The following is an 18,913-nucleotide window of genomic DNA, read 5'->3' as shown; positions in this document are numbered from 1 at the left end:
ATTCAAAATATTTCCCCTCTATCTCTGCCAAAATCATCCAACACATACTTTGTATTCTAGTTTAACCGTGTTTATCTATCAAGTCTTAATCTTTAAATGTTTATTTTGTAGGATTGAATTGTACGATAGAAGAGGAGGTGAATATTATTCGTTGAAAACTTTTTTCTTTTTAGCAAAACAAAACCGATACACGGAAAAAAAAACTCAAATAGTTCTTTCATTCACAGTATAACGACTGTTGCTTTAAGACCCATAATATCTTAGATCATTTTTAAATAGATAATTTACTAATATTCTTCTTTAGAAAAACTATATATATATGAAGCCCTCAAGAGACATTAGTTGTGAGGGATTGATTGTGTAATTGTATGAACTTGATGGAGCTGGTAAAATTTACTTGGATACATATTTACTTTTATCCAAAATTAAAATAAAATAAGTGCTACAGCGAGCGATTCCTTGCTTTTATTACAGAATTAAAAAGATTTATCAACGCCAACTCTAAAAAAATTCAAAGTTGTAGAACTTAAAGAACAAAGTGCACAACTCAAAGCATCTATAGGGTTTCCTACCTTGGTATCAACAAATGGAAGCTTCACTTTCATAGAACATAAAATGTCTCCAAATCCAAAATAAGTACCTATTTAATATGTCATATCAATATAGTAATAAAGCATATTTAAAGCCTCAAGCATGTCAGTCTTTCCTTAGCACAATAATTTCAAGTCCCAAAAAGAAGTACAACATAGGTTACAATATTTGATACAAAATGGAGTGTGAAATAGGTTACAACAAGCCTTGCGTCTCAAATATTTAGGGTCGGATGCAACATAGGTTACAACAACTAATGCAAAGGAATCGATGAGATTATCCATCATTGGTCAATATAAAGGCTAGCAACACTACAAAGAGGCTGAAAATAATAGTAATGACCGCAAATAACCAAATAACCCATTGTGAAGCCTTCCTTTCATGACCTGCCATCTCCACCTCCTTCAACAGCTCTCTGATCTCATCTATGTCTGAATCCTTTGCTGCATGAATCAATCTGTTCTGAACCTCATCAAGCTTGTTGAGTCTTTTGGTTCTGGATGCATCTTTGGAGGACCAAATAAAACCAGTCATCCTCCATAAAATGATACCAACATAGATTGCCACAACACAATCCACAGTATAATGGTGTCGCTCCCGGATCTCTCTCTGGGCACTATGCAAGACTAAGAACCACATCAGAATTGATGTCCAACCACCATATGCTTCCTACAACAGGAAATATAATATATTAGATTAGCATACATGTAAGATGTAACCATAAAAAATGTCCAAAAAAATCTGTAACTCAAGAGGTTAAAATTGCTTTAATTTGTAGTAACACAGCTAATTTCATGTTTATTTTAATGGCCACTTGATCAAACTTCACCAATTGGAAGAGTATAAAAGTATATTAATCTATCAAAAGATGTGAAGTACAATGGATCACATTTTTAAGTAGTTCAAGTATTTACAATTGCCACACCCTCTTAGTTTTGCTAAAGATTGATCAGTTCAAACTCTTACAGATGAATCTTTGCAAATCTCCTAGTTTACTTGACTACTGATTTTATCAGCCTTTTCCTTTTCTTGATCAGCTAAACTCAACATTTTAGTTTACTTGGATATTTTAGTTGGATTTGTCTTCTTTCTTGTACTTTGTCCAGTTTTAGAAAGGGTACTTCTTGCAATGCTAGGGGCCTTATTTACTGGGCAAAACTGCTACCCAAGAAAGTAGTTCACTAGGGAACACATATAGAAACAATTTTAAATGAACTTTGTTGGTACCTCTGTTTTATAATCTCGTGTCTTATGATTTGATATCAATAGAGATGACTATAATGCCTTCTTAAATACTTCATGATTCTTATACTAGCGACTTCAATTGTTCTGAACCATGACCTACTCATACTTAATTCTATATCCAGTTCAAATGACACTACTTTCACTCTCAAATTTGTATAATCAAAATGACTGCCATACTTTTTTCTATTCTAATAATTTTGATATTAAATTTCCTGAGTATTGGAATGGAAATGGAACAACAATAGTGGTTATGGAATTACACTTACACAACAAGCATTTAGAATTACTCACTAATGCAGTAAATAATTTTGAATACAGATAATTTATTTTTCATGGTTTAATCTGCTTTAAAAGTTCAATTATAAAAATCAATTATTATAAATCACTAGTTTTGTAAAGAAGGTAAAACTAAAGCCCACTTTTAGGAGAATAGGCCCAGAGAACAAGCCTTTGGATTTTATTCTCTATGTTTTAATTTGCTTTAAAGTTTATTGTAAAGATCCATTATTACATTTCACAAGTTATGGTAAAGTAAATAAAATTAGACCCCACTTTAAGGAGAATAGGTTAGAAGAATGAGTCTTTTTTGTTCTATAAAAAAGATCCCCAAACTTTCAAGTATCATTCAACTTTAATAAGAGTCATCTGTGAGATTTTAAGTGAGATTTTCTGTTCGGCGCTGTATCAAGTGGTCTCAATACAGGTTACCATGTAAAGTAAAGAGAATATCTTCATGGTTGTATTCCCTCTGGTCAATGTCCTTCCATGAATGTTCAGTATTATCCTTTGTAGTTTTACTTTCTGACAAATTGGAACCAACTATAGAAGAGACAACAAATATATTCTCAAACACAATGGAAAAAATATCAGATTGAACATACTAAAGCTAATTTGATTGAACTAAAGCCCAAGCAAGAAATTAGCTCGATCTTTGAGTCCATCCCTTTGCTTTTTTACCCAATGACAATTCGAAAAGGAAAAGGAAAAGAATGATTCAGGCATAAAGTTTGTCTTGGTAGCTTAACACATTAAGATTGACATAGTAGCACACTAGAGGACCATCCTCTATAGTTAAGAAGATTTTAGGTAACATGAAACGATATAACCCTTAAGTGTTTTCTGATGACTTGGTAATTTTGCATATAGTTTAACACCTTTCAAATTCTAAATTATCAAATCTCACACTAGCATATAATCTTTATTTTTACAATAAAGGTTTTAACTAAATAAGGAAATCAAAGGACATTTGAAGGACTTATTAGCAAAAGTTCTTGTACTGTCACCTAGACTCAATGATATCCTAAATTTGATGACTTAGCATAATGATTATAGAAAATTCAAATATGCAATGGGTATTACTTATTAGAATTGGATTGATGATGAATGGAAAACTATCTTTAAAACATAGGATGGTAGAACTGCTGGTGGCAATTTGGGCTGGTAGATTTTCAATGGGTTGGGTTTGTTGGACCCTTAAACCCGACACCTTTTATATACAACAGCAACCAAGTTTTTATCCTACTAAATGGGGTCAACAAACTTGACACCTTTTATATACGAGTCAAAAATCTATAAATGCCTAGTTGACTTGACTCGATCTGTCTATTTAAAAGGATTGCACAAGTCATGTTGTTAAATGGCCCTTCAATTAAATGAGTTATACATGTCATAGATGGGTCATGTGAGATGACTTGTTAATTAAATGAGTTAAGCAAGCCATAAATTCATAACAATGTATGTGTTTAAACCATATAAAATTAGAATAGAGATAACATATATAATAATAATAACTTAATAAGATATATTTATAAACTATATATTTGTTGCTTATATGGTTAACTATATGTAATAATATCTATATTAATAGGAACATTTTCAAGGGATTGCTAGATTCCAGTTCTTTACTGATTACTATTAAAATAAATATCTATATATACTAGTAAGCATGGCTAACGCATACACAACCAGACCTAACCAACTTATTTGTTGATCATAAGCGAGCTAACCTCAAACCTAAATGCACAAAATTATAGAGGGTATTTTGTCATGTCAACTTTTATCAAACCTTGGTCGTATGAATAATTAGCTCTGTCATTTGGATTTTTGAATATCCTAAGCACATTCATGATGATAATGAAACAAGTCCTAAAACCCTACAAGATAGTTCGTAGTAATCTATTTTTATGTATTTTGATATACAAGAACACACAAGATACCCACTTAGAACACATTAAATTAGGATTTGAAACCCTTCAAAATGAAAACATATTAGTCTGAAGAAGCACTCATTTTCACAACCCTTGCCTTTACCATTTTTCCATAGAGCATCTTTACAAATCCTAGCAAAGTTAGAAAAACTTTTGTTGGTCAAAGCCCAACACCGTCCAAGAAGCCTGATGCTTTCATGACTGTTTAGAGATGCTTCATTAGGAACTTTAGAACCATTATAGCTATTTTCATAAATTGTTTTGAGAAAGGAAAGCTGAATTAGATTGGCTAGCCTATACAGTCTTTTAAGAAATTAAGGAAAATGATGACTAAGGTCTTTGTTCTTAAACATGTTGGCTTCTTAAAACTATTTAAGGAAGCTTATAATGCATCTGGCATACAAATGAAAGTCACTGAAAGCTATGAACGGTATCCCACTGCTTTTCGTTAGTAGAAAGTTAAATGAGACACAACAATGCTACTGTAATCATAGCAAAGATTTTTTACATTACTATCTAGCTCCTAAGGCATTAATGCTACTATATATGCTCAAATGAGTTGATACTGCATTCTAACCACAAGCTCTTATTTTCAACCAGTGACAAAAATAGCTAAGTGTTAAGCACTCTAGATGGTTTCAATTTCCTCCAAAATTATACTTTTATTAGAAAACACATTCTTGAAAAGGATAATAAATTCATTGATATACTAAGCTAAGTTGTGGCCACCTATCATTAGATGAATATAAGGGCAAAACGATTTGAGCATCTTAAGGATGAGTACCCACGTGTTTTGATTGTTGGATAATTTTTAAGATATTCAAAATAAGAATATGATTAGATTCACTTCACAAATATTTAAGAGTCCACGCATGTATTATTAAAACAGCATTTGAGGTTTTATAGTTGAAGAACTAAGCTCAAGTGCTTTAGCAAGACACTTTAAGATGGACAAGATAATGCACTCAAAATTTTAAATTCCATTTAATATATTATTGAAAAGTTTCAAATTGTTCAAGTTGTCAATTTTTTATAATTTATTTTATTTCTTAGAAAATAACTAGAGAATTTAAAGATTAGTTAGTTTTTAAAAAAAATCAATTAGAGTTTTTATTGGAATATCTTATTGTAAAGATATGAAAAGGGATTACGATTTCATAAATTAGATACTTTTAACTTACTACAAATTTTCTTTTAATTCTTGCCTTGACTTCTTTCCTTTGTGAAAATTTTCCTCTAATGACGTTTATTTTCTCTTTGAAATATTTATCCCCTTCTCTTCATCAATTTCATCCCTAGTTCCTGAGTGATTCGACGGTTCAATTTTGGTGTTGTGTCAATTGATATTAAAGTTGAAACCTAGTGGTTCGGTTTCGGTATTTGTTATCCCTCCATTCTTCATCATCATCATCATCATCAAGCTTCACCATCACCCTTATTCACACCTTTCCACTTCCACTATTGCTCTCCTTCTATTGGATTCTAACCAAACTTCCACACCCTCTCCTCAACTCTGTACTCTATTAGCCTCCTTACTCACTTTTCAACAAACTTCAACAAATGGCACACCAACCATCTAAGGACACTAGTATGATTTGCTATTAACATAGATTACCTCGCCTAAAAAAGAGCAAGTTAGTCCCATCTATGCAACAAAGACAGTGTCTCCTAATTTTCTTATTTGATTAATTATAGTTGAACTCCGCCCATGATGACCAGTCATGGCCGGTCCCAAGCCCGGATAAAGGAGGAGAGTTGCGTTAGGTTGCCAGCCAGCGTCAAACTATGGCAAAATTTCATGAATGAATCCATTAAACTATTGTGCTAATGCTAGGTTGTTCCCCGGAAGGAACGCGTTGCAGGGTCCGACTGTAACGTCTCGGCAAGGACCGCTACATCTCCAGAACTCGGGTGTAGTGATAAATATGCAAGAGTTCGCGTTACAGGGTCCGACTGTAACGTCTCAGCAAGGACCGCTACATCTCCATGAGAACTTGGGTGTAGTGTTAAATAGGCAAGAGTTCTCACACCATAGGTTAGATAAGAACAAATATGATAGGAAAACTAATAATCTAAGATTTGGAACATGGAATATAGGAACTCTCACTGATAAATCAATGGAGGTAGTAGATATGATGATTAGGAGAAGAATTAGTATTTTGTGTGTACAAGAGACAAAATGGACAGGCGAAACAGCAAAGATGATAGAGAACTTGGATTTTAAATTATGGTACACTGGAAAGAGTAAAGCAAGAAATGGAGTGGATATTATTGTAGATAGTTTATTAAAAGATAAAGTTGTAGGAGTTGTTAGAATAAATGATAGAATTATAACTCTTAAGATAATAGTAGCGAAATAAACTATGAACATAATTAGCGTATATGCACTACAGGTAGGATTAGATGAAGCTACCAAATCAAGGTTTTGGGAGAACTTAGATGAAATATTACAAAATATTCCACCACATGAAATGATTTTAATAGGAGGTGATCTAAATGGGCATATCGGAGTGAAAAATGAGGAATATGACAGAGTACATGGGAGTTAGAAATGAGGAAGGAAAACTATATTAGATTTTGCGATAGCATATGACCTTATATTAGCTAATACGTTTTTTAAGAAAAGAGAAGAACACTTAGTCACATTCAAAAGTGGGAATAATAAATCGCAAATTGACTTTCTTATGGTTAGGAAGAAGGATAGAAAGATTTGTAAAGATTGCAAAGTCATCCCAGGAGAAAGCTTAACTACCCAACATAGGGTAGTAGTGTTGGATATACGCCTCAAACATAGTATCAATAGAAGAAAATATATATAATTCCTAGAATTAAGTGGTGGAAGTTAAAGGATGGGAAACAAAATATATTTAAGGAGAAGGTAGAAGTACAAGCATTAGGTGAAATATACGATGACTCTAATACAACATGGGATAAGATGGTATCAAAGTTGAAAATAGTAGCTAAGAGTGTACTTGGTGAGTCAAAGGGACATGCACCACTAAGTAAAGGATCTTGGTGGTGGAATGAGCAAGTACAAGAGAAAATGAAGGAAAAACGAATAGCTTATAAGGAATTATATATTTGTAAGAACGAGGAAAACTTAAAAAAATATACAATAGCCAAGAAAGAAGCTAAGAAAGTAGTGAGTGAAGCAAAAAATGAAACTTTTGAACGGTTATATCAAAAATTGGATACAAAAGAAGGGGAAAGAGATATTTATAGAATAGCTAAAGTGAGAGAAAGGAAAACAAGAGATCTTAGCCAAATAAAATATATTAAAGATGGATGTAATAGGGTATTAGTAACGATGAAGAAATAAAAAGCGGTGGAAGAGGTATTTTCATCAACTTTTTAATGAAGGTTTAGGAGACCAACTTAACTTAGGTAATTTAATTAGGTCAAATGAGCATCGAAATTTTAATTTTTATCGTAGAATTCAAACTTCAGAAGTAAACAAGTTTTAAATGAGATGACAATGGAAAAGGACCAGATGATATTCCGATAGAGGTATGGAAGTGCTTAGGAAACAAGGTATTGAATGGCTTACAAAATTATTTAACATGATATCGAAAGCAAAAAAAATGTCGATCAATGGAGGATAAGTACTCTAGTTCCTTTATATAAGAATAAGGGAGACGTACAAAATTGTGCAAACTATAGGGTATTAAACTAATGAGTCATACTATGAAACTTTGGGAAAAGTAATAAAAAGATTAAGGAAGGAGACCATAGTGACATAAAATCAATTTGGGTTAGTTGGAAGGTCGACAATAAGCTATACATCTTCTTGACAATTAATTGAAAATATCGAGAGCAAAACAAGATCTACATGGTATTCATCGACTTAGAAAAGGCGTATGATAAAGTCCCAAGAGAAATTATATGGAGAATTTTAGAAAGAGAGGTGTTAGCGTAACATATATTGAACTAATTAAGGATATGTATGAGGATGTAACGATTAGAGTAAAGACTTCAGGTGGAGTAATCAAGCATTTCCAATAAAGATAGGGTTACATCAAGGATCAGCTCTAAGTCCCTATCTTTTACATTAATTATGGATGAACTCATTGCACACATTCAAGACACAGTATCGTGGTGCATGTTGTTTCAGATGATATTATTTTGATGAGACACGTGAAGGAGTAAATGCTAAGCTAGAATCTTGGAGGAAACACTGTAGGAAAGGTTTTAAGCTTAGTAGATTAAAGACAGAATATATGGAATTTAAGTTTAGCAATATTAAAAGTAATGAAACAATTGTTAAGATAGGAGAGGACGAGTTGCCCGGAACCGAGAGATTTAAATATTTAGGATCATTTTTACAAAATGATGGAGGGATTGAGAGAGATGTCTTACATAGAATACAAGCAGGATGGGTGAAATGGAGGGGAGCGTCGAGTGTTTTATGTGACCGTAAAGTACCTCTTAAACTTAAAGGTAAGTTCTATAAAATAGCAGTTAGACCTGCTATGTTATATGGAGCTGAATGAGCAGAAGATGAGAGTTGCAGAGATGAGGATGTTAAGGTGGATGTGTGGACATACGAGGATGGACAAAATAAGAAATGAGAGCATTAGAGAGAAAGTAGGAGTTGCATCTATTGAAGAAAAACTCAGAGAGACACGTTTAAGATGGTACGGACATGTACTTAGACGACCAATAAATGCTCCAGTTAGGCGATGTGAAACTATGATAAACATGCATATAAAACGAGGAAGAAGAAGACCAAAAAGACTTGGTTAGCAACAATAAAACAAGATAAAATTTATTTAAATATAGATGATGATATAATAGGAGATAGAGCTCAATGGCGTAAAAGGATTCATACAGCCGACCCCACTTAGTGGGAAAAGGCTTGGTTGTTGTTGTTGTTGTTGTTGTATTAATTATAGTTGAGGGTTCCACCCATTAAAAAAAAAGTAGAAAAGAAAGAGAATTTCGATTAAAAAAAAAAAAAGATAGGAACATAAAGAAAGAAAGATAAATGTTGTCTGCAAAATATATATATATATATATATATAGAGAGAGAGAGAGAGAGAGAGAGAGAGAGGAAAAGTGAAAAAAAGAAAGGAAGTTGTTTAAAAAAAAGTTGTTTACAATAGATAAAGTTGTCTAATAAATGGAAAAAAAAGTGATCACAATAGAAAAGGACAAAAAGGGCAACCCGGTGCACGAAGTTACGCCCATGTGGGATCCTGGGGAAGGATCCATGGTACACAATCTTACCCTCCTCTTTGCAAGAGGTTGTTTCCATGACTCAAACCCTGACCTTTAGGTCACAAAGCAATAACTTTACCATTGCGCCAAGGCTCCCCTTCTCACAATAGAAAAGGACAAAGGAAGAAATTTGTAAAAAAGAATGCATAAGAAAGAGAGATTCAATAAAAAACGAGTAAAAAAGAAAAGAGAAAGTTGCTATGTAAAATACCGAAAGAAGGGCGAATAACCATAAGGGAATTTTTAGAAATTTTCTGAGAATTTTTCGGAGCTCGTATGACGAGTTTAAGGGGATCAAATATTGGGCCCCGGGAAAACCTGTTTAAGCTACCCCATTTAAGCGAGGAAAAGTTTAAATTTTCTTTTTTTTCTTTTCCTTTTCTTTTTCTCCTCCCCGTTGTCGTGTCGTGCCCGATTCCTCTTCGGCTCCTCCACCCGACAGCGTCGTTCCGTCGCTTCTCCTCCCACGCGGACAAAAAGGGGTGGCCAAAGGGGAAGTCGGGCACTTCTTCTCCCGACCTCCACAGTTCTCCTCACCTCTGCCCCGATTTTCCCCTCTTCTGATCTCTGCGCGCCGACGACGACCCCCGACCGTCGTGCCCTAATTCCTCGTCGCCTTCTCCACCCGACGGCACCAACACCCGCAGTCGCCTCGATCCCTCTGCCCTAGCATCGGCAGCCGACCGCCTCCCTTGTGCCCTAGTTTTGGTTCGGAGCCACCCAATCGCCGGAGTGGAGGGCGTTCAAGACTCCGGGGGAAAACTAGCCACGACCGAAACCTTCTCTCAAATCTTCCCAACTCTGTGCCCTAGTGCTGTCGGTTCTTCTCTATCTCTCTGGTTGATGGCGATAGGATTTGGGAGGTAAGTGTTCTACACCTAATTGATGAGTGGGTATCCATCTCGCTGTATAGTTTTGATTTGGGTACTGTGGATTCGGGTCACCTCTGACGTTGACAGGGGATAACTGCTTTCGCTAGATCCGTGATCAGCACTGGTGATTTAAGAGAAGACGTAACGAAAGCTATTTGTTGCTAGATTGTAACAGTTAATAGATTTCTAGATTGATTTCCTTATCTCCTTTTTACTCCGAGCAGTGGGGAGGTGTCCAGCAAGAGTTGTGGTTTTTCCTGGTATTTCCAGCAGCTCACCTGGTGCCAGCAGCAACAGCGGCTGTGAATTGAGGTAAGGTGTAGAAATTTGATACATGTTGTAGATGATTTCTAGATAAGATAGCAAGAAATGTTAACTTAGGTTTATGTTTTGAATTAGGTATGATTTGGATTATGATTAGTGAGGGTTAATGACTAGATTGAATTAGCTATTTAATGTATAAGTAATTAGCTAAATCTGTATGTTATGATTTACAGGACTTTGATTCAAGACGTGCGTCTCGACGTGGGATCTTTCGGATACGATCTCCATTTTTGAGGTGGATACCCTGACTTATCTCTTTTGATATGTCATGTTGATATGCTCAGTAGATTTTTAACAAGTAGTAATAATTATGTTTATATCTGCATCGGTATGTCACTATTTGTTTCTGAGCTTGTTTTGTTTATTACCTGTTTAGCATTCATGCCCCTGTTTATTCTTTATGTTATAGAGGTAGTGACATGTCATGCCTTATGATATACTGGACTGGTTAGATACTGTACCTAACTTGTGTACCTAGATCATATTATTTGATCCACGTATTTTGGTACATGTTTCATGGAGGTAGATATGGTCAGGATCTTCATTCTTAGTGGCATGCATCATCTCGCATGATTGCATGCTGAGCGATTGACAGCTCCATTATTGTTGAGCACATCGCCAGTTACATGGATCTGCACACACAACCACTCGTGGGTTACTGGTATATCAGGCAAGGTGTGTGACATTTATACTCTGTTAGACTTCGCTAGTCCACTCATGGGTAGTGGTGACGCAGCGTGGTAGCTGACAGACAGATTTGCTCTGTTTGGCTCCGTTAATCCGCCCATGGGTAGTGTGACGCATCGTGGTAGCCGGAGGGATCCCTCCTCTGGACTGGCTCAGGGAGATGAGAGCATTGAGCTCCCCTACTTATGATTTGGGATAGGAGGATAGGTGTACTCCGACAGCATCCTGTCCATTCGGTCACTCATCAGGAGCAGTGATAGCAGAGTGAACAGTTGTCATAACCCTATCCACTCGATCTCACTATCGTGTGTGAGATGATTGACTGGCGTCAGGGGTGACCAGGCCATGTCATTTGCATCATATGCATTATTTCATTTATTGCTTGTGTTTGCTGCACTTATTTGTTGCATATTGGATGGATGCATATGATTGACATGCATACAAGGACATGTTATTTTCGGTCTGACTACCTATCCTGATAGGAGGTGCTGGTGAGTACAGCTTCTCCCTTTTTCTTTCAATTTTGCATTGTATATTATCTCAGGAGACTGTACGCATATTTATTACTATTAGTTATAGTTTGTTATGCATGTCAACTTGGTATCCGCTGAGGAGTTGACTCACCCCGTTGATATTACCATTTCAGGTTGATGCTGTCGGGAGGTTCCAGTCGCTAGTCCCCCATCACTTCGTGTCGTGATGATTTTTGGTTTACAGACTTGGGTTCCTTGTTTGTGTTGATATACTATGTTGATTTATATACTTGTGATGTTGGATTGTAGTCGAGGATTTTATCGACTTCTAGTCTACTGCATTTTTTTTTCCGCTGCATTGTTTTCTCTGTTGTGTTTTGCGTTTTCCTTTGTGTAGTGGAATAGGTGGTTTTCAAACTACGTGGTTGTGTCAGCTAGAGGCTGAAATATATAAACTACGTGATTGTTGAGTTGTATTTTATTATTATTATTCCGGCCGTGTTGGCCGAGGTATATGTGGCCCAGGGCTTTGTAGTAAAGTCTCAGATTGTCACCCGTACAGGAGAGATGCTGTCGAAATTTCTTCTGGCAGGGACTACCTGGGGCGTGACATGCTAAAAAAAAGGATAAAAAAAAAGTTGGATTGCACCTATTGAAGAAAAACACTTATTTAAAATGGTACGAACACGCATTTAGGAGCCCAATAAATGTCCTAGTTAGGCAATATCGAACCATGAAAAAATAAGCACATTAATAGAAGAAGAGGGATAACAAAGAAGACTTAGCTAGGTATATAAAACTGAATTAAATTATTTAAATATAGATGAAGATATAGTAGGAGACTGAACCCAATGAGTAGAAGGATCTAAAGAGCCCACCCCAGTGGGATAAAGGCTTAATTGTTGTTGTACAATCACAATACTATTCATAACAAAAAAAATTTATATATATATATATATATATTCTTTTTATTAGTGCAGTCATCATCTAACAAAAAGGAATATCATTATTCGCATCTTTTCTTTGCGTTTTAATTTATTTATCATCATATTCTCATGAATTATATTTATCGCATTATTTTATTTTATAATTATCAATATATATCAATATTTTAAGTCAGCATTATGAGAGACACTTCCCCATTTACCACTAAATACTTGAGAGTATATATTTTAGGAGAGAGGGATACCAACAACATAGTATGCATGTAAATGATGAGCTTAATTTTAAAAACCACCTAACTAATTATTCCTACACTTATAATTCTATGAATACCATGCAAACTCATTCACAGTCAAATTATTTCATGTCTACAACAGTATTAATTATATTTATGAAAATAATAATTATTTTACATCTATAAATGTTAGAACAAACTACCTGTATTTTTTATGATAGAATGAACCCTAATGAATTTCATGATTGATTAAACAATATTAAAAACTATTTTACTAATATGACATGACTTTCATAGATGTACTAAAATTTATTAGTTATATGTTTAGACCATTAGAGATTAATACATATAAGAACCCATTAAACATTTGCATAAAATGAAAAAACATTAGATAGAAGATATGTTCCATCAAACTTTAAGACAAAACTACATTATAAATATATAAACACAAAGCAATTGGCCTTAGCCAAACTTGACAACAACATCTCAAGGTGTTAGTTCACTTCCTAAACTTTTAGATAAAATAAAAGAATTTTGCACAAATAAACCTCATAATAACTCAGTCTTAAGGAAGTTCTCAGTTAGGGTTTTAAAACAAGTTTATTTTTTGTTCAATAAAAAAATCCCCTAAACCTTTCCATTAAGATTTTCTTGAGTAATAAGTCTTTTTTTTTAAGTTTTACAAAACGATGATTAAACCTGCTATGTTATATGGAGATGAATGTTGGACTATGACTCTAGTAAATGAGCAAAAATGAGAATTTTAAAGTGAATATACGGACATACAAGGATTGACAAGATAAGAAATGAAAATATTAGAAAGAAAGTCGGGATTGCACTTATTGAGGAAAAACTTATGGAGACATGTTTAAGATGGTACGAACATGTACTTAAACGGCCAATAAATACTCCTGTTAGGCGATGTGAAATTATAACAAATATGTACATCAAACGAGGAAGACCAAAAAAGACTTGATTAACAACAATAAAATTTGATAAAATTTATTTAAATATAAATGATGATAATATGATATAGTAGGGGATAGAACCCAATAACATAGAAGAATCCATATAGTCGACCTCACTTAGTAGGATAAGGCTTGGTTATTGTTGGGTGTTGTTAATAAGTCATTTTTGTGAATTTTACTCTATAAAATTTTCATCCTTGTTGTTGCATCACTCCATAGTTTACAACTTTGCATGGTGAAATGGTAAACCCCAAATCCAACCTCCTCCCCTCATAAACAAATTCAAGGAGTAAGTTATAAGTTTGTTTCCTATATGACACCAATTGATAAAATATTAGATGTTTTTTCATAAATAAAGTATAGAATATTATGATTGAACAACCTATCCATTTTCTTGATAGTTCACCCTTTAGGTTAAGGCATCACTCTTTAAATCCTCTCCCAAACAGAAGTCCCAAGTACTAATTTGAACAATTGTAACGCCACCACTGTGAAAATTAGCAATGTCACATTTTGAAACACGACATAAACCAAGTGATATATTTTCAAAAAAAATAAATAACAAGAGTAAAACCTATATGAAATTCTATGGTATCAATAGCTTCAATAAGGGCCTAAAGTTATTTGAGTGTTATTAAATATAGGGTTGGGAAAGAAATATTTCCTTAAATATTAGAATGATTTAGGTTTAATATTTATTTCAAGGTATGTCTCTGTAGTTTCCACTGCATTGCTCAAAAGCTTTATCTAGTTGATGTGTAAATTTAACTTTCAAATCTAACACTGAGGTGTTCAAGGATCTTTCAAATAGTCAATTGTTTTCTACAAAACCTATGGTCATGAAGTGATATCATAGAGAACTTCAACTTTCTGCATCTGTGGGATTTCTTTACAATTGAGCTAATGAATTTTCACTCCCCATTGCATCCTTTACTGCAAATGTGTTCAACACAAAACAAGGACCCAATGACATTACAGCAACACACAAATGAACATTTTAAACTTCAAAACAATGACATATGGGGAATTCTGTGTTTTTCATGTGCACCATCTTTCTTGAACAAAAAAAAGAGTGTAACAGGAAATAAACCAGTCCAGTGTATTTCCTACCCCATGAAAGGTGGATATGTATTTTTGGAACAATAGGCAAAATGCAAACATAATTTAAAATAATTAAATAGATCAGAAGCAACATTATAAATAAAAATAAGTGCCAAGAATAGATCAAAAATAAAAGGATGTATTACGATAATGACATCAGATGAAACCATCATCTGGTCTAAGTTGACTTAGTCATTCCATCAGCAAGTTGCTAAAGATAAAAATAAAAATAAAAACACTGTAGCTTAAAACCTTGATCATGACAAAATCCATACGTCCCAGGAATCAAAATACTTTGAATCTATCACATACTACCATAAAAAAAGAAGGTTCAACTATCATATAATCATGTTGGTTGAAAAAAAAAATTACTTGGAAAGGGTGTTAAGTACCATCCATGCCATAGCAGTAAGTACAGCAACAAGCATATGACCACTATACAACAGGTCATTACAGCCACCACTAGCTCTCTTCAATAATTTGTACCATGAACCTCCATCTGAAATAGTAGGCCTCAGTATGTCTATAAGAAAGCTCATCCTTCCCCAGTTTGGTCGATACTCACTGGGATATTCACCAACAGTCGCTAAAAGAAAAGCAAAAAAATACAATGAAAATCTTAGGCATTGGATTTAAGGAAATAAATTCAACACTTCTCTAATCTTGATTGAACTAACCATAAGGCATATCAGCTCGTATTAGCTTGTGAATGGCATCAGAATCAGAAGCATATGGGATATAGAATTTCTGTGCCCAAGGATGTGGATAATAAGGTACTGAAAATCTAACTGCAGCACACCAAGGTCGGACTGATGGAATAATTGTAGAAGCAAATGTTATAGCCCGAAGAAGACGTCCTATCGCCATGGTGAACATATATCTTGCAGCATGACCAAGACCAGGGGCTTTAACAGAGTTGAAAACCACAGAGAAAGCCAACATCACAAACAGCATTAGGTAATGATGAAGCCCAATGATATCTGCTCTTAGCAAATGTACCACAACCCGTGGAAGTTTCTCATTCAGGAATAAAAGAAACCACTGGCCAGTATCAGGTAGAGGAGGTGAAGATCTGCCAATTAAAAGTACTACTTAGATGAACTTAACATAGCACCAAAATAAGTGTCCTCCAATAAATTATTGAAACATCTATTATTTCAGGAATTGAAACATCTCAAAACAATTGTATCCAAACATTATGGTGATTTCTCTACATTTCACAGGGCAGAAACTAGGTTTTCTTGCAAGTTGTCCTTTAATAGTTGGGTTGTAAAGCAAATGTTACTCTGGAAGAAAAGGTCCACCGACATAGTGATGGAAAAGAAAAGATGTCCAACTATTCTAAATAAGTAGTTATTGCATAGAGTGTAACCATGGCATGAACAATGTCTTCAGAGTTTATAGCACACTTACTGTACTTTTGCATGAAAAACTGAACAAACTCAATAAAGAGACAAAGCTTCAAATGCCTGAAATAGAAGATCTCTGCATACAATCCAAATCTTATTGGAGATGGCAAGGCAAATACTAGAGAATTGTTAAAAACGGTTTAGCATTGCTTATTTAGATAAAAGCCTCAAAAACTTTGGGGAGGAAAGAAGCTGTGATTGACAATTACAACATGCATAACATTTTGTTGGATTGTGAATGGTCTTCTTGTCTTTTTTATCAAAAAAGAAGAAAAAAAGAAAAGATTATGCTAATGACGCAGTCTCTTACACTTACCGAAATGAGAAGTAGCAAGCATGCTTTATGCAGACATATATAAAATTAGGCGACTCAGAACCAAGCAAACATGTAAGGAAAGCCATAGCGGTTGCACTCCAACAAATATATCATCAAGTCTCTGTTTTCCGAAATGTAGCTCAAGTCTATGGCGGCATATTTGACGAAAATTAGAATCCTTAGTGCCTTGGAAAGAAAGGCATCGATATATAGAGCTATCCTACAAATTAGGTAATCACATTGAGCCATTTCCATCAAAACAACGGCAGGAAATAGCATCGGAAGACCCAAAATCACAAGATTAAAACTGTGAGAACTTTTAGATATGTTTCAAACAATACTTATGCCAATCGAGTCCGAGTACGGCGGTAACGAATCGTACGGATAGAGCCTCCCAAAGAAAAGCGGCGAGCATGAAGAGCATGGAAGCGAGGAAAGGGATCGCAGAACGGATCTCCAGCTGCCAGTGCGAGTAGAAGGGTGCGCGCACCGCGGCAGAGAGGGCCAGCACCACCCACAACGCCGGCTGGAGCCGCGCGTGCCACGACGGGGAGACGTAGCGGAGGTAGTCGAGCGCTACATACGAGATCGCCACGAGGCCGAGACCGTGCTTGGTTCTGGGCATCGCCGCCGAACAAGTACTGGCTTGAGGGGAAGTGTTGGATCTGTAGCGGGGGAGGACAAATGCAGCAGAACTCTGGAGCGAGGACACCAGGGGAGAGAATGGGAGACGAACACGGCCTGATTTGTAAATGTGAGTTGGGCCAGTCCATTTTGTACGTATCGCCAAATCAATGAAGTGGATTTATTAAAATTTAATCAATTAAAGTGAATCCGGATGGGTCTAGTGGCTAGCGTATAAGGTATTATCATCATGAGATCTGGGGTTCAAATCTCGGTAAAACTGAAGCAAATACTTCCCTTATGTGCTAGTCACTATTCCAAAGGCTAGTAGCCACCCGTGATTTACCTCCTCCGTGTTGGCCTGGGACGGGTTGGCGAGGGCACTGGGGGGCGAGCGTATTCGCCTTTTGCCACCACGATCCAAGTTGATTCGGTTTCCTCGGATGGATCTAATGGTTAATGCATGAGATGTTATCATCATCAGGTCTAGGATTTGAATCTCGACACACTCGAGATAAAGGCCTTCCTTATTTGTTAGTTACTATTCTAAAGACTAATAGTTGTCCGTGATTTTCCTTCTCCGTGTTAGCCCTGGGAGGATTGGTGGGAGCGATGAGGACGAGCGTATTCATCTTTTGCCACCATGATCCAAGTCGGTCCAAAGTAAACTTAAATTTTTCAATTTTTCATTAATTTTAACAAAAAAAAAATGTTCAACTTTTCCATATATTTTAACAAGCATATGGGCTTATCCGCTTGAACCCTAATTTAAACTTAAATATTTTAATAGTTTTTATATTTTTTATTTATTGACAAATTCGTGAATTGACTTTCCTAATTTGTAATCCATTTTAAATTAGATTAGATTGGATTAAAGATTTTTTTAATTTATTAAGATGTTGATTAGTCCGTCATATCCCACCATATGATAAATTTTTAATAAATTATCTTGTTTCATCACAAATTGATCCATCTAATAATGCTAGATTTTTGTCCCGAAATCAAACTAAACACTATTTTTCAAAAGCTCAACAGAATTACTTTCCTTTTAAATCGAATGAACTTTTTGTATTTAATTTTAAAGAGCTATTTCTTGCTCATTTGTAAATAGAAATTAATTTTATTAAGTTATACCATTCAAAATTTTAAATAAAACAAATTAATTAAATCGTTCCAAAGAAAAATTGAGTGAAAAAAAATATATATGTCATGAGATAAATACTTGACCATCAACAAGCAACTTTTTTGTTCCAAGAACTAAAAGGGCACCTTTGACTATCGTTTTGCAACTAAAGTCAAATAAACAGTCATTTAAGGTAAACTATCCAAATCCTTGGACCAAAGTTTAAGATTTAGATGGCAGAAGTTATCTATTAATTGTTATAATATGTAAAAGTTAATTCTAATTTTTTATCATAGTATTATTATTTTATATTCATTTTATTTATTGGAGAGTGATAATTTGGTTAAAATAATATTTAATGAGTAAAATAAATTAAGAGAACTTTATGATATTCATTACATTTCAAATGAGTATTATTTGATCATAATCGATTATATAGAAGTTAGTAAGTAACTATTACAACGTGTAACAATTGCTTGCTAGCTTCTACAATAATATCATTATTTTTATATTGATTTTGCTTAACATTTCAATAAACAAAACAAATTAAGGGACTTCATGACACCTTCTATATTTCAA

General features: G+C 34.7%; 1 protein-coding gene across 2 annotated transcripts; it reads right to left on the bottom strand.

The window, feature by feature from the left end:
* Nucleotides 1-676: 676 nt before the first annotated feature.
* Nucleotides 677-17,335, bottom strand: LOC122046897 (protein PHLOEM UNLOADING MODULATOR-like). Of its 2 annotated transcripts, none has more exons than XM_042607843.1 (4): nt 16,929-17,335; nt 15,540-15,934; nt 15,255-15,448; nt 677-1,260 (listed from the first exon to the last, which is right to left on the bottom strand). In XM_042607843.1, the coding sequence occupies exons 1-4, from the start codon at nt 17,210-17,212 to the stop codon at nt 868-870; spliced, it is 1,266 nt and encodes a 421-aa protein (XP_042463777.1). In that variant the 5' UTR covers nt 17,213-17,335; the 3' UTR covers nt 677-867. The 2 variants fall into 2 exon arrangements, with proteins under 2 accessions (XP_042463777.1, XP_042463778.1); XM_042607844.1 differs by lacking the exon at nt 16,929-17,335 and adding an exon at nt 16,588-16,743.
* Nucleotides 17,336-18,913: the final 1,578 nt, after the last annotated feature.

Source organism: Zingiber officinale, chromosome 2B (assembly GCF_018446385.1).
Source record: "Zingiber officinale cultivar Zhangliang chromosome 2B, Zo_v1.1, whole genome shotgun sequence".
In the NCBI taxonomy this organism is placed as follows: Eukaryota; Viridiplantae; Streptophyta; class Magnoliopsida; order Zingiberales; family Zingiberaceae; genus Zingiber; species Zingiber officinale.
This window is presented reverse-complemented; position numbering and strand designations above follow the sequence as displayed.

Excerpts from the sequence above, each read along its gene's own strand:
- LOC122046897 (XM_042607843.1), bottom strand. The coding sequence starts at position 17,212 with ATGCCCAGAACCAAGCACGGTCTCGGCCTCGTGGCGATCTCGTATGTA. Across the intron at positions 15,449-15,539 it reads ACGAGCTGATATGCCTTATG|CGACTGTTGGTGAATATCCC; the intron begins GTTAGTTCAATC and ends CTTTTCTTTTAG. Across the intron at positions 1,261-15,254 it reads TTACTGCTATGGCATGGATG|GAAGCATATGGTGGTTGGAC; the intron begins GTACTTAACACC and ends TTCCTGTTGTAG.